Below are 17,392 nucleotides of genomic sequence, written 5' to 3'. Positions count from 1 at the left end.
TATTTTTGCCTTAATTTCCTGTCTCTAAATATTTTTTTATATGCAAATCATGGCGGTTAAGTGTTTGTCCTGGTTTAACACTGGGCCTGCAATTAAATGAAATACAGATGCTAATGGAATACTTTGTGTGGTCAATTTTGGTCACCTGTCTCCTCCTTCCCAAAGGAGGGTTACAGCTGTGTCCCTTTACTCCCATCTGGTGCTGCAGCATAAGATGTTTTTCAGATCCAAGCAGTGGCCTTTGTTCTGCACACCATTCTCCAGCAGTAACTATAAACACGGAGCATTATCAATCCTAGAAGCAGACACTGACTGAAAAACACGCCATTAATTTCAACAAGTGCAGCTACTCATAATAGACTTAACTGAAAAGTAAAACACTAGAGACGAAATTGGTTCTATCCTGGCTCAAACCAGGACAGTGTTTCAAAAGCCTTCAGTGAGGGACCTTATCAAATACCTTTCAGATCTTTTAAGAAAACCGTATTATCAGGCATTTCATGTATACATTCTTCTTCTTCAAGGACCTACAATATATTTAGAATGCTGTATTTATTTCTGCAGTACAGATGCCAATATTACTGGTGTTTGGTTTCCCAGATCTTTCTTAAAAACTTTATTTAAAATGGTATCACATTTAATTGAGCTGTTTTCATTGAGAGGGTGGGTACTCTTTAGGAGAACTCTTAGGTTATGCTTTAGGAGCTTGAGGCAGCAGAGTGGAAGCAATGTACATCTCAGAATGGATGGAAACTCTGTAAACTGACGTAGCCACTGAGAAGATTTTTGGGACTCTATTCTCACAGTATTCTTTATACAAGTTAATTAAACAGGGCCTGCAAATGTTAATAGAATTCAAGTTTTATAGGTGCTGATCTAGTAAAACACTACAATTACAAGCACAACTAAAACTGAAAAAAAAAAGCCACTGACTTTCTCTTCAGTTTTCTGTTAGATCATGTTTCTTGCAAGTATCAATGATTCATTTATGGATCTTGGCCTTTTCTGCACATTAGAGTTTGGCTTTTCAGCATAAAGTCTTTGATGACTAAATTGGCCTAAGTTTTTTATGTCTTGCCCCCTATTCCTCCTTCCCATCACCTCATTGCAACACATGGCTCCCTCAGTTGTATTGTGGGAAATATCTACATCTGTATTGTAAATTGGATGAAGAGCTTACCTGACTTCTAAAAAGTACAGGAAAACAAGGTTGTTATTCTGATTTTTATTCACTCTTGATTGAAACACTGTGTTTTGTCTTTTTTACTGTTCTGTAAAATTAACATACTATTCCTGTTATATCCGTTCAGGTAGTTAAGTATTATGCATTTAGAAAGTTATGAACAAAGTTCTCTGTAAGAGAAGTATGTAACAGTTTGATCAATTGCATTTTGAGGACCCTTCATTTTAGTAGTTCTTTAAGCCTGACTCTGAATTTAAGAAAAGAAGCTCTTGATCGACAAGATCAAGTAGATCACAACAATCAAAGCATCTTTATCCTGAGTGCTTGCTACCCTGCAGGAGACCTGCTCTGTCTATCTTGTTCTGCTTCAGGCAAAGAATTTTCTAAAACAAGTGCCTGATTTACCAACTGGGAGGGAGATAGGACTGCAAACTAAATTGGTTTTAATCTTTGGTGTGAGACCTAAACAGAAAATGGAAACTGTGAATGCATTTCTAAACATAGATTCACAAGTGTATTTGAAAAAGGGATTGAATAAAATCAAAGGCCAGTGCAAATTAAAGGGAATAACATTATCAGCATAACTTGAAATATAACTACCAACACCTAAACCTTAATGTTTAGAGAAGAGATGAAAGTCTGGGGAGTCTGATTTGATTCTTTAAAGTTTAAGCTATAAATCTGCTGTCTGGGGAAGAGCTTTCTGATTCAATCTCTTCTGTTAAAATACGTTGTGTCACGAAGAAGAGCCTCTGTAGGATGGGAGAAACGCTGTCATGTTTCCTGACTTATAAAATGTATCAATCCCCAAGATGCCTAAGGTGGCTTCTATTACAGGTGACATCTGTGAGTGAGAATTTTCTAAACTGCCACGTAAAAATAAAAAATAACAACTTACATACCTTCTAGGTATTTTTCTAAGAGATATTAGGAGTTTTATGCAAGGAAAATACTTGAATGTTTTAAAACAATAATTTCTGTTGCTTCATATGTAAGCTGCTTCTGTCTTAATGGATAGGGAAACAAGTGGCATATACCTTAAGAAAAGTCTCTGTTCTTCAAGGAAATTAACAAAAGAAAAAATTAAATTTGCATCAATTGCCAATAACATTTAATGAAAAAAAAATCACAGAAGCTATCATTGAATTGGTATTGTATATCAGCTCACTGCTAACAAGCTTTAATAAACAGCACTGTGAAAAACCTCCATCCCAAGAATGTTCAGTGTTTCAAATATGGTTTTGAATGAATGTGGCTTTGAATGGTAGAAATACAGAGCTGACTCAGATACTAACGTACTACACCAGATATTTAACCTACTAATATTTTAAAGTTCTTTTTTATTTAAGTTATTTAAGTTATTTAAGTTATTATGAAGTTCAGAAAATACTGACTTCCAAACTTGTTTGGAAAAACTGTAACAGTACAAAATAAAGTATTTTTTTAATTAAATACTTCACTGTATACTTGCATTGAGCAATTATTCGAGTTGCAAGGTTTCCTGGAAGAATGTGTATCCTCATCACAAGCAAAATGGTCAAGTTTATATGCCATCAAAGGAGACATCAGAACTACAAAAAAAGCCAAGTCATTTTATTGGGTTGGGTTTTTTTTTCAAAGTTGCTTCTGAGGATAATTGTACAATACATAGTATTCAGGCTAGATGACCAAAAGGAAAATGTATACCCTTAAAAGAGGGAAGTCCTCTAGAAACTCTTCAGGGAGTGAAAAGTCATCTTTAACTGAGAAGTAAACTGGTCATTCACTTTGTTGTTATTGGGAAGATCCACATCTTACAGCAAATTCTTGGTCTAGAGGCAACATCCTAACACACTTTCAAATTGGAAAATTTGGGATATTAAGCATGTTTCCTTCTTTAGGGATATGTAGCTGTACTCTAGTAAGAGTTGTAAATGCTCTGCTTTATTCCTGTGTAAGGAAACTAGTACTTTGTTCCATTTCTTTCAAACTCCAGATATCACCCACATTTTTCAAAATGTTGAAACATATTTATTTTATATACTCCATTAAAATTTTCTTCCTTTAATTCATGTGGAAGAATGGTCTGCAGTGATGGTAGAATGCAGATTTTTAAAAGATAAATGTTTAAAATTTACTTCTCCTTGGGGCAGAGACTCTCTCTAATTAAATGTTTATACAGTGCCTAATGTAATCAAGCCAGGAGCCCGTTGACTGCTATGCATGCCACAATCCAAATATTTAATAATAATAACTACAGTTCTGCAGTCAATTTGATCTTACTTTTTATACTGACAAGTGTTTTTGGCACACATACTGCAGATTCCTGCAATTTTAAGGGCTTCAGGCTCAAATTCTGTAGTCTGCTTGGTTCTACCATATTCATCACACTAGCACTCAAAATCTTGATCCAAATTCTATCTTTTGTTTTGTGTGTCAAATGGAAGATAGGATGCCCCTGTTTTGAGGGAGGTGGGACAAGTATCCAGCTGATTTTCTAGCATGCAGTTGAAAGAAGTGCCAATATTACTGTTTAAAGTTCCAGAAAGCACCCCTACAGCACAACTCACATGTAATGAAACTTGCTTGACAGGTTCTCTGATGAGTTCTTCTTGGAAAGCATTCTTCTGGCTTCAGTATGTCTTCAGTTTGCTGCAGTAATTGGGATACCTTTTAAGGCATGAGGCATAATTCACACTATTGACTTTATAAAGGAATTAATCTTTACCGGGACAGTCTTGGCTTCCACTCAGACCAGGCTTATCTCTGCACAAGACATAACTCTGAAAATAGGAAATTGTGAAAACCTTTGAGAGCCACCATCCACAGAAAAAAGTTGTTTCTAGGGGTGACTGGACAGCCATTTCCACTTACATGACTCCTTCTGTGTGCCTAAAAATAAGGTCTCTCATCCTGTAGGCTAGCTTCTACAGTCAGGAAGAATTATTCCTGGAAGTGGGTACAATTTGTTTGTTAAGGATGGAGAAGCTGTGATTTCTGTCATTGATTATTTTTTATGTCTCTCAAGTTAATTATTAGTGTTTATAGGAATAATTATTTTTATTAATTTTACTCATGTTTGTATTAATTAATTCCTACAAATGAATAAAAATATTAATTCATGTTTGTATAAATAACTAATAATTCTTGTACCGAAAATTACATGTGTTGATGATAATTTCCCTATTAGTTCAGTTATTTCTGTGTGTGATAATTTAGTCAGTAACAAACCAACATGTTGGAACCTCAGAGCTTCCTCTTCCAGTCACTCCTTTAAGAAGATCAGTAATGCCTGTTCCTCCATAAGAGAATATTTTCCTATTTGGACCTAATCTTTCAAATTGTATTTGTGGTTCTCTCTTTGCTAAAGCAGCCTTAGAATATGTAGCCATGAAAGTATAATTTGGAATAGCAAACTTCTTTACTGGAACTTAGTGTGAGCATATGCATTGACAGGCTTCCTGTCCACACATTAATGTGCTCAGAGACAACATAAAATTAGGTGTAGCCTGCTGACTGCAGTAAGGACTGGCAAATAAGAAGGATGAAGTTCAACCTGTATTTTCATTTAACAACACTGCTGTAACTTGGGATCATCCTGTGATGCACCCCAGTACCTTTATACCATCAACTCTGACTGTTGTTTAACAGTAGTTTTATTATGATGTTCTTAAGCATACTAAGAGGCATGAAAAAAGGTTCCTACACAGCTAATCTTCCTTGTCCTGGCTTTGGAACTCTTATCTCTGATTTTTAACATTTGTCAGGCATGCAGTAAGTAGGAGAGGGGATGGGATATAATGCATTTGCTTAAAAATATGGAAAAACTGACAGTGCTCTTATGTGAGGATAATGCTTCATTCCTTACAAAAAAGCATTCCTGTGCAAAACTGTGCAGAAGTACTGAATTCCATAGCTTCAGTATGAAAAGGCAGTTCTTTAAGAAGTTGTTAGTAACTCCTCTTCGAATTTCAGTGTGTTCTTTATTATAATTTTTTCCAAGTGCTTATACTTACGTTATGTTGAATCACATATTTATACACTTCTGTGATTATAAAACATATAGCATTGAATATGAGCTTATCTTTTACAGGTTTTGCTTTCCCGGTGCAACGTGAGTGGGCACTACACTAGAGAATTAGACTGATAAATAATAGTGTACCAAATCTGACAGCTGCTTCCATCTGCATAATTTCAGAGGAGGTTTTATAACTAGAGGGATTTTGTAAATATATATATCTCAATTATGACTCATTTTAATTACAAAAGAGAATGCAAGGTACTTGCTTTTAATAAAATCAAAAGAGAAACAAAAGATATTTATAAAATGTCTTAGTGTCATAAGACTAGAAGCACGACACTAAAAGCTAAGAGAAAAATCTAAGTTGAAAGACAATTTTTTTTTTTTTTTTTTTTAGAATGTTTGTATTTTTAAAAAGCCTACAAGGTTTTTTTGTGGTTTTTTTTTCCCTATGAACATTGGTTCCATTGTGCTGATTCTCAGAATAGTAGGAATTGTTAGTTGAATGAATAAAATTATAGTGAAATAAATGAATACAAACATACAAACACTAATTGTTGCACTAGAATGTATCTGTTGTCAACCTTTGCAGGTTGTCTTGCAGTTGTACAGTTCCATTGGCCCCAAATGGTACTGACTGAACATTTATTTTTCGTTTGTTTGGACCACGCCAGTATTACACAGGCAGCATGAGGGAATAATGAGCTGCATTCTTTGTGTTACTGAAGAGTCAGCACAAATTGTGGGAACAAATAACAATCAGACAAGGCAGTGTTTTATAACATGAGGGCTGCAATCCATCTTTGGAATCTTTCAAAGCTGGGCTAATAAAGGCCCACTCACAATCCCCAGCAGAGTAAAGTTTAATTAAATTTGTCCATTAGAGAACTCCTCCCCCCCCTCTACATTTTAGAAATTAATTCTGCTTTCTGCCTGTTGTACTTTCTACATCACAGATGCACTGAACCTTCGTAACCGGCAGGTCATCTGCATCACGCTGAAAGTCCTCCAGCACCTGGTGATGTCAGCTGACATGGTGGGGGAGGCCTTGGTGCCTTATTATCGGCAAATCCTCCCAATCTTCAACATCTTTAAGAATGTGAATGGTGAGTTATCCTAACAGACTCTGTCTCTTTCAACCCCTAAGGTAAATAGGGGCTTGAGGCAGGGTTAAGATTTATTACTGTATATAAACTCAAATCCATTTGGAGCTCTAAATAATGTAACCCCCCCACTCCCTTACTATTCCCTAAGGATGCACTGAAATTAACAGTTTCATTTATTACTCCTTGCACGTACAATTTATTTAACACAGTACAGAAGCACTGAAGCAGTTCTATAATCTTCCGATAATTAAATTGTAAAGTTTTGTAACAGTCTTTTGAATACATTAATAAATTGCAAAGCTTTTTTCCTCCCTCCAACACATCAGTTCAGTCCAGCCTTTTTATTCCCTTCTGTGCTCTTCACAAGCAATTCACTGCTACCAGCAGGCTTAGGAAAGAATAAAAATAAAAGTAGCATCAAACTAATTAATTTAAGGGTCAAGAGAACTCCTTGTTATAGAAAAAATTCAAGTTACATAATGTCTAGCAAAACAGTGAAGTTTAAAGTTATTACTGCTCACTTAGCAGGTTTTATTGCAGAGAAGTTTAGAACTCATTTGTATCTACAGCTGAATGTGTTGTTTTCTTTGTAGTGCAAACCTCTATTGCCAGTTTCAGTCTTTAATAACTGGTACTGTGAGTACTGTGAATGCATTTACACCACAGTCACCAGCTGGAATCAACATGATGTATCTTGCTTTTGCCAAACTAATCTCTAAAATGTTTTTTCTGTCTGTACTTATCTGTTCAATTATTTACCAAGTTACTGACTTTAAAGTTTCTGTTATTGACATGCAGCCATATAGATCAAAAAGGAGCTAATTAACTGCAAGCTTGTAAAAGAGGTTTTTCATAAAATTCATGGCTCATTAATAGTTATCTGCAAGACTGCTTCCTATTATACCTTCTGTTTGCATTGCTACAGAATGTATTCTCTTGTACTCAGTCTTTATTGAGTGTAAGATTCACCTCAGATTGAAAAGCCATGTCCAAAGACTGACTTGCAGACTCAAATGAGATTTAGATTTTAGGTTCTCATGCATACATACATGTCTTTGACTCTGTTTTACTTAGTGAGAAACTTGCAGTAACTTACGGAATCCCACAAGTGTGGTGTTGGTTCAGATGACAGCTGTGGCTTTCTAGAAGTTGTGGGATGAAAATTTATGAATAAAATCCTTGAACTTGTAGCTTGAACTTCAGTAATTTTGCTAGGGGTCTTTATGAATTGGAAGGTTCCCCCTTAACTGATCCAATGTCAGTATCTAGAAAAAAATAGACTATAAAAAGGATTCTCATTGATTAATGAATATACAATACATGCTTTCTTCCAAATTTCAGCCTGAAGTATCCCATAAATTCTCTTGATTCGGCTTTTCTGCAGTGATTTTAGATGAATAATAGGGAAAACCCACTCGTAAACATGTACATAGCATAACAAGGCATTGAGCACATTCTAAATATATCCTAAGTTTTTACTTTATTGTGAGCAAAATAAAACACATTTTCAAGATATTTGCATGCTCTGCCTGCAATGTGAATTTGTGCCTGTATCAAACTACACTAAATCTTGATACTTGGCATTTAAGGACTAAAACTCAACAAGAAATTAAAAGTAATTGTTCAAAACTAATCCATTTTATTGAAGGATTACTTTTTTAGGAATAAAGGCTTTGAAAGTTCAGTATTACTAGCAATTAAGTTTATACTATTTGCAAGGCCTGCCATATGAAACTGTTCAAATTATTCAGTACTTGCATGCAGGTGATAGGGAAAGATTCTTCCTCTGTCTCTCCCACTTCAATGAGCATATATTTCTTTGTTTCTTCACTGGTGGTTGACAGAAAATGTGTGCTCCCTTCCTTCTCCTTTCTATCCCCCATATGCTTGATAGGCAACTGAGATGCAGGTCTTTGCTCCCAGTTATAAGGCTATTTTCTTCAACGCAGATGAAAAATGGGTTGAGGGAGTGTACACTCTTCTTCCTTCTTTTATATATAGCTTGAGAAAAGAGGAACTAGATGATCTCCAGAGATCCCTTCCAACCTCTGCTGTAGTATGTCTTCCAGGAGGTGTGTGAATTGCAGTCTATTAGGTCTGACAGTGTTGAAGTTTGTCCAGAATTGAGGTAGCTGGAAGGAGTCATGTTTTAAGTGATGGCCGTCTCACTAGAACAGTATCTATCTGCTGACAGGAACTCATTCCCAAATTCAGCACCTGTGAATACTACTCTCACACTAAACAAGGTTATAGTCAAGAGCATTAAGACATGAAAAGCAAGGTTCTGTTGTTGGTGATGTTACCACTAGTGTCTTTTTATTGGTGGAGACGGTGAGAGCATCCTTGCCAACTAGCCATGGTGTGCTCTGAAAAAGGGTCAAAGATTTCTGTTGAAACTTAGCCAGAGCCATAAGGCTGGCAGGAGAGCAAGCAGAAGGGAACATGAATTTATCCCAGTGACAGGGAAATACTTCTGAGATGTATCTGTTTGTCTAGTCTCTGCAGACTGAGAGGGCTCTAGCAGTATCTAAGCAAGCTGCCCAACATATGGGCAGCTTACATACAAATGTGCTACTATAAATATAAGAAACAAAAAAAGTAATGATAATGCTTACTAAGTCTATTATGACTGCAATGCTACTGTAGTTTTCATTTAAATTTGTAAGTGAAATGTACTGTTATGAAACTAATTTCAATCTTTTGAAAAGGGAAAGAAAAATCTGTATGAAATCAAATGGAAATATGCTTTTTTTACGTAACAAAATTTTCTCTTCTTGTGTGTCTTGTTTTCTAAGCTACCTTTTATAAATCTGTGAGTTATCTGAGGTAAATACAGTTTAGGAATGAATAGAATAAGTTTTTCTTTTTTGAAAGCAGGCAGAAGAGGAAAATAAAAGGAAAAAAAAAGAAGTCCTAATAACCTGGAATATGCTATTAGAGTGTAGGTATAGCAGAATGCTGTCTGAAACAGAAACCTGTTTATTTAAAAGGATTATAGAGTTATGAACAGCAAATTTCTCTTGTTTAATTTACCTGGCTGGTAAATCAAAATTTCACTGATTTATTTTAACAATTATTTTATGCTGTCAAATCCAAGCAGCCTTAACAGCTGTACTATGTCAATTCATGTGCACAAAAATATTTTCCTGTCATCAATTTATATTATTCAGTAGTGATCACGAGCAAATTTGCAACTAAAATAATGTAGACTAGATGAAAAAAAAAAGAAAACATGTTATTAGGGTTTACATACCTCAGACAGAGAAGTACGAGGTGGCACTGCACTGGGGGAGGTACCTCTCCAGCATGGTAATTTTGTCTGTAATTTGTTTGGGTCACTGTAAGGCAAACAGTGATAACCGGGAAGACTGAAGCCCAAGTGCCTTGTGGCTGGAATAAAAATTCTTTGACACAATTGGTATGTTAAAGCTACCATAAACTTCTAACAGTCTCTACCTATCTAGTCAGTCCTTTAAAATAAAATTTTAGAGGTATGACTGAGAATACCTAATTTAGCTGAATCGTAGCATTCAACCAAGTGTGAAGTCACAAAGCAGAATTATACTGCATGCTTTGCAGCACCTGAGCATCACTTGGGAAATAACATTCTTATGTCTGAAAGGTACTTCACATACTTTGGAGAACTCTATTTTACAAAATATAATACTACTACATAGACAGTGAAGGAAAAAGCAGAATTTCAGGGTTTAATTGCAGAAGCAAGAGACTGAACCTACAGGTAAAAGTGTTCCCTGTATTTGAGATGGAGTATTTTCAGAAATGCTTATGTATTCCAGAGACAGCGATGCTCCTCAGAGAGCAAGAAGCAGCATTTATCCTTTGATGGGACTGAATGTGAATCTCTTGCCCAGAACATTTCAACTGTTTGCTCCTTCTGTTGGGAAATTCAAAAGTGCTTTCAAAAAGAATGTCAATCCTGATCTCAAATATTTTGTCATTTTCCAACTCGGTGTTCAGAAATAATATTTCAGGTTTAGGGGGGGGGAAAAAGGATGGTTTGAACATCAATTTTTACAAAGTAATGTGTTTGAGGTTCTTTTCATTTCTTCTCTGAACTTGAGATTTCAGATTATTCTCATGCAACTTTTCTCAAGGTTCTCCTGCTACTAAAAAGGTAAGATGCTTTATAATTAGTTTTTGGACAGAAAATTGAGATTCCCACAAAATGGATTGATTCATGGTTGAGATTTGAATAAAATACACCTAATGCAATAAGGTTATCAATAAAATAAGGCATGTTAGTATACGAGTCATATCAGAGCAGTAACATAATCTGTGTACTAAATCCAGTTTTCAAATTGTGTTTATGCTTCATTTTGACACTTCTTCATAATTCTCTACATATTTTGCAAGCTTTTGCATTATTTCCAAGGTTTCTTTTAATTACATAATCTCAAATCCATTATGATTTCTGAAATTCAAAACCAAAGATTCTGAAAATGCTTTAAGGATACACACTTCAAAGGAATAAACCACAACAACATAGATCTGAGTAAACAAATTAGTTTTAATATCTTTTCTATGTTTTTATATACCCCTTCAGCACAAGAGAATTCAGAATGTTCTGATTCATCAACATTTAATGAAACATATTGTGGTTTTCCCAGCCATTTCTCCTGAGCCACTATATCACCTTCTTAAGCAGATAGGGATAAATTGATTGCACTCAAAAAAGTTATCATATTGGTGAGAAGCAAAATATATTTTTGTCATTCCCAAGGGTAATTAATTATAGTATTTCAATAGGCTTCCTATGATGTATAATTACAATAATATTTAGTTAACAAATATACCTGAATTCTTCTAAGAATATCAAAACATTTTTCTTCAATGAGATGAGCTGATGGTGTTTGAAAAAGTATTTTTCAAATATGTCATGATTCTTTGTCAAAAATCTCACCTTGAAAGCAAAGTTCTCCCAAAATAATGTTTCATATGATAGTTGAATATAGACTACCAGGAAAGAGATCCTCAAGAGGTAACAGCTGATGTCTCGCATATTTTGTTGCACACTGACTAATCCTGTCTTGTTTCAATGACCATTCCTGAATATGGAGCTATAAAAAACCCACTGGAACTCAGAAGTATGGAAATTAGATGTTGCCAAGACCCATCTGTATCAGAGCATTTGTTGCTTTAGTATTTTTAATACAAAGCATGTGGTTTTCAGCTGATGATATAGTAAACTTTGAATGTATAATCAAAACCCTGTCAGGTACTTTACAACACATTGAGAAAATTATCACACTTAGATCATAATTGCTGGGTAATTTCTAATTACTATCTAATTTCTTAGTTGAAAATACAGCATCAGTTTGTGTAAAATAAAACTGACTCAGCAGTGATTAAATACACCTAATAACACTGAGCACTTATTTCTAATGTGTTAATAGCCTACTAATTCAGCACCTTGAATTCCTGATAAAATAAAAATCAAACGCTTCCCATGTCTGAGGGTGTACATTGCATCCAGTGCTTTCTTTTTCCTTTTTCAGTTTTTAATTTTCTGAGTGAGTTGACACAAGGAAAGTAGAGTTGTCTATTGGATGACACTCAGAGGTCGGAGTTAGGACATCTGAATTCACAGAACATTCATGGACAATAAAATAGTGGAAACATCAAATTTTTCCTGTGCTTCCATGTAAATATCTGTAAAGTTGGTATAACCTCAAAGGTCTGAATCAATATTTTGTTTGGCAATTAATCCGAATTTTTACAGAGTTCCAGGAGTATGGATATGTATGTCAGTAGAACATTGTTTTCTTAAAGTTAAGCATTCATATCATTCTTTGCTAAAATATTTTAGAGATTTGTGTTCCTATGTGAAATATTTACCTTTGGAAATCCCATGTTGGAGGAAGATTTGGACATTCAAGACTGGACTTATGTAGAATTACAATAGTATCTGTAAGTCTGCCTATTCTGCATGCTTATAGCTGTCTTAATAAGTATCTGATGACCAAATAAGACAAGGAGGTACTTAAGTTACCTGAAAAACCCATCTTGTAGGCATGCTTTGAGCAACTCTAATACATTGCTGCAACATGAACTTTAGAACAGGGCTTGTTTGCCTGTAATTGGCAGCATTGAGGCCACACCTCAAGTACTGTGTTCAGTTCTGGGCCCCTCATTATAAGGACACTGACGTGCTGGAGTGAGTCCAAAGAAGGGCAACAAAACTAGTGAAAGGCCTAAAGCACAAGTCTTAAAAGGAGCAGCTGAGGGAACTGGGGCTGTATAGCCTGGAGAAAAGGAGGCTGAGGGGAGACCTTATCACTCTCTACAACTACCTGAAAGGAGGTTGCAGTGAGGTGGGGGTTGGTCTCTTCTCCCAGGTAACAAGTGATGGACAAGAGAAAAAATCCTTCACTAAAAGAGTTGTCAGGCTTTGGAACAGGCTGTCTGGGGGAGGTGATTGAATTGCTTTCCCTGTAGACATTTAAAAGATGTTTAGATGTGGTTCTTAGGGACAGGGTTTACTGGTGGACATGTCAGTATTAGAGGAATAGTTGGACGCAAAGGTCTTAAGGATCTTTCCAACCTAAGCAATTCTATGCATCAGTGGTGTGGGTTTTTTTTTACATAAAATGCATGTACAGATGTGCAAGCTGGAACTAGAACCCACAGTTCTCAATAGCTGTTATACTGTGGAACTATAAGGCACAGACTCTTTCTTCATCTACAATTTATTCTCTGGAGAGGAGTTCTGAATTCTTTGCTGAACCTAACCAAGCTGCAGCAGGGAGAATGACGCAGAGTGGCATAGATTTATCTAGTAAAGTAATACCCACAGAACCAACTAGTTCAGCATATGCCCCAGTTTGGTGGTATTGTGTATCAGAACTTCACCTTCCATTCTGAAATTCTGATTCAAGCCCCCTGAGCTCTGAAGGAGCAGAAATTCAGCCATGCACCTGCACTTATTGTTTGGATTTGCTGCAGGCAGCTCCCAATGGACTTCTTTCTCATCCTTCTGAGGCTCCTTATTCAATTTGCAAAGAACAGAGACATTTCCTCTTGAGATGTTCAGGCTTTCTTTGCATCTGTCCCTTACAAATAATGTAGATTGTTAAAAGTTTGGCTGTTACCCTTCTACTTAAGAGTTATTCCCTTCTAATTTCTATTTTTCACATAGTTGGTTTGCATATGGTGGGACTGAGAAGGGATTTCTTCAGATGGACTGACACTGCTTCATTTAGAACTACTTTCAGAGTACACATTAAATACCTCTGAGAAGATATTTATTTTCTGTATAATTCTTCTCTTTTTATGTGAGTTTGCAAACAAATGTGACTAAGTTTGAGGGGACATGTGGATTCAGCTTGTCACATTTATTAAGGTAGCATATTTTTTCATTTTAAATATACATCTGAAGTATGTGTTCGTTTAATAATTCCAAATGCATTGTTTGTTTATTTCAGATATTTTTAATTTGCACGCTCAGTTAAGATTTCTGTTCTAAGAAGACTCTTTCTATGAAAGTCAGTGTGAAGTTGCCAAAATCTCAGAAATTGTTTCTGCATTTGGCTGTTTTTTTTGTCAACTGAAAAAAAAATGTAATAAGGAGAGAGGAGCTTGGAAGAGAGAGGGAACTCCTCTGAATAACATTTTTCCTTTTGGCATCTCTCTTACCCTCAAGAAAAACAGATTAAAACCCCATGTAATGGAATGCACTATGATTAAACCACCCAAATATTCAGGTGATTAATATATATAAATTATATATATAAATAATATGTAATTCACCTCCTTCCATTATTATTCTATGATGTAATTTCATCTTATTTCAAGACATGGCTTTTTTTCATAGTTTTTCAAGAACAGTCTTAGCAACAAAGTTGATTTTGTGAGACCCATGGTTTTGGACTATTGATTCCTTTTTTTATATTGCACATCCATCAGTCTGCTTTTTAGACAAAGCAATAAAAATATGTATTCTTGCTATAATATAATCTGGCTATCCCAATGCTGATGCAATTAGCACATGAAAATCTCAGCTTCTTTGACAGGATTGTACTAGCTGAGACTGTAATCTTATGGCTTTTCTTATTTGAGAATTAGATGAACTAGATTAGACACTTGTAATCAGAGCGTTTGAATGCTAGTGTCTGCATCTAATGCAGAAACTTCTGTTTCAGCCAGGATTTGTATTTTTTAAAAACAAAATAAAACAGAATAAAGATTGGACTACAGGAAATGGCCTCAAGTTGCTTCAGGGGAGGTTTAGACTAGACATTAGGAAGAATTTATTTACTGAAAAATAATGTAACGTGCTGCCCAGGAAGGTGGCGGAATCACCATCCCTGGAGGTATTAAGAGAACACATAAATATGGCACTTCAGGGCATACTCTAGTGGGCATGGTGGGGTTTTTGTGGGTTGTGTGTTTGTGTTGGTTTTGTGGATTTTTTTGTTTGTGGGGGATTTTTAGTTCATTTGGGTTTTTGTTTTTGTTTTCTTTTGTTTTCCCCTCGGTGGACTCAGTGATCTTAGAGGTCTTTTCCAACCGTGACAATTTGTGATTCTAAGTATATGAAAGTACAGGGTAGTACAAGCAATGATAATAAATTTATTCATTGAAATACTTTAAGTAAGCAGAAATTCTGATTACACATAAATATTCAGAATATTTCTATTCAAAGAATTTTCTCCTTCAGCAAACCACACCTTTGTGTCTGTTTGCTTGCCAATCCTCTTTTTTTCTTCTAACATTTTTCCCCATGTTTCATTAATTTCCTAATCCTGCTGTGCTTTATGTCAGCCTTATAGAAGACTTGTCTGATGTTTTTATTTTTCGAGACAAAATGCCAGCAGAAGGAGATTAATGTATTTTAAGAATTATCTTTTCATCTTCAACCAAAGCAAACTGAGGGGAGATCTTCGGTGAAGAGAAAGTTTTTTTTAAGATTTCTGTCCAATGCAGCATAGTCTTAAGCTACATGTTTAATAAATCTAACCTTCCCACTGTGGGAAGTAGTATGCAAGATAGTGACAGAAATCTGTTTTGAAACTGAGAAAGAAAATTACCTAACCTTTTTGTTGTAGAGGAAGTTCCTGAAATTACTGTAGTTGAGAGATATTTCTGTAGTTTCTACTGAGAATGGTTTTCTCCTACAGTTGCACTTATGTTGTGATTTGTCCCTCTTGTCAGTTTAGTATGCAGAAATTCCATCTCTTCCTTGTCATTTTCTTAGCAGTTGTCCATCTGTGTGTGCTGTGTTTTGATAAGCAAAGCAAGTATACTTTTCAGTCGTATTAGCTTGAGTGAGTGAGCACCAGAGGAATGAAAAGAGCCAAGACATATACGATCATACCAGAATTTAGTTAGGTGGCTGTATTTTGGATTTATGAGAACTGTATACTAACAAAAAGCTACATTGGCCAATATGAGTGCAATGTTAAATGCTGATCTGTACTTTAAATTGTAGATTATATATTGTACTCCTGACTAACAATGGAAAGAGATAGATGGTATTCAGAAAGGCTAGATATATGAAAGTAAGTTTCATCTTTGGAGGAACCCATCTGTCTCCACTGACTGCAGGGAGAGCCTGGAGAGGTTAGCCTTACTAGGAGCAAAGATAGCTTTGGTGAATAAACCGTCCATGTGTTACATTTCAGAGAAGAAAATTGTCCCAGTTGATTCCTCTGTCACAAGGCTGCCAGTTGCAAATCAAGGCCAAACAGTGGAGTGGTTATAACAGACAAATCCTCATAGATGTCCAGGATTGTGTACTAAGGAAAATAAATATGGGACAAAAAGATAGTTTGAGTTGCAGGCTCTGTAATAAAAGACACTGTGTGCTATGTTAATTGAGCAACAGCACGAATAGTTACAGCAGACATTATGAAAAAGCAGTTTCCCTGAGGCCCAAGAGACATGCTCCTTGGCCCCCAGAATCTGTTCTCATAAGATCTTAAATTGGTTGTGTTCTTTTTTCTGTAAAATTAACTCCCACACACCTTATTTAATCACCTACAAGTAGTGCAAACACTTTGATGAAACAAAATAGTAATGTGAATGATTTTGTTTCTTTGCAATAATTTTTCTAATGTTCCTTGAGTTGTAAACAAATACTTGTTATAGGAATACTACTGTGTCACAGGTCTCCACAAGGAAGAGACACATATCCAGCAGACTTAAATTCATAGAATTCATTGAATCATAGAATCATCCTGCTTGGAAAGGTCCTTAAAGATCATCAAGTCCAACCATAACCTAAATCCCCCTACCATAACCTAAATCCCCCTACCATAACCTAATTTACCCATTCTGTGCTTAAATCGTGTCACTAAGCACTATATCTACATTTATTTTAGCTACGTCCAGGGGTGGTGACTCCACCACCTCCCTGGGCAGCCTGTTCCACTCTCCAACCACTCTTTCAGTAAAGAAATTCTTTCTAACTTCCAGTCTAAACCTCCCCTGTCACAGCTTCAGGCCATTTCCTCTCATCCTGTCATTATATCACTTGAGAAGAGAGGCCAGCTCCCACCTCCCTACAACCTCGTTTCAGGTATTTGTAGAGAGCAGTGAGGTCTCCCCTCAGCCTCCTCTTCTTCAAATTAAACAACCCCGGTTCCCTCAGCGTCTCCTCATAGGGCTTATTCTCTCTTATCAGAACAAATTTTTATATGCATACTTGTCTGTGAAGATGAAAACTGAGAACTTACCATCTAGAATACTGGATGTGTAGGGATGGAACCAGAAAACATGGGGAGTTAAGTATTATTATTATTATTTTTCAATAAAGGCAGAACTGTAATGAGGATCCTATTGTATTTTTCTTAGGGGTTTAGCCATTCCAGGTTCTGTTGAGGAGATGCAAAGATTATTTCCTATCTTGAAAACTCATTTCTTCATATGTCAACTTTTTCATGGAATCTAGAGAACAGGTCAGATAAAAATTTAGGGAGGGAAAAGAGAAGTAGCAGAGAATAAATTTTTACCTTTAAGGTTTTCTGTTGCAGAGGACCTCTTCTACATATGTTTATCAAACTTATAAAAAATATTCTTTTTACTCTGGCTGAAACTAGTAGGTAGTGAAGAGTCAGTATTTCTTACATGGTATCCCAAAGAAAC

General features: G+C 35.8%; 1 protein-coding gene across 3 annotated transcripts in view; it reads left to right on the top strand.

The window, feature by feature from the left end:
- Positions 1 to 17,392, top strand: part of PACRG (parkin coregulated) — a 201,107-nt gene that overhangs the window by 99,618 nt on the left and 84,097 nt on the right. For all 3 annotated transcript variants that reach the window (XM_051615471.1, XM_051615470.1, XM_051615469.1), the window contains one exon: positions 6,140 to 6,289. In XM_051615471.1, the coding sequence (XP_051471431.1) occupies positions 6,140 to 6,289 (150 nt within the window). The remainder of the gene's footprint in view (positions 1 to 6,139; positions 6,290 to 17,392) is intronic.

The sequence above is a fragment of the Apus apus genome, chromosome 3 (genome assembly GCF_020740795.1).
Source record: "Apus apus isolate bApuApu2 chromosome 3, bApuApu2.pri.cur, whole genome shotgun sequence".
Lineage (NCBI taxonomy): Eukaryota > Metazoa > Chordata > Aves > Apodiformes > Apodidae > Apus > Apus apus.
This window is presented reverse-complemented; position numbering and strand designations above follow the sequence as displayed.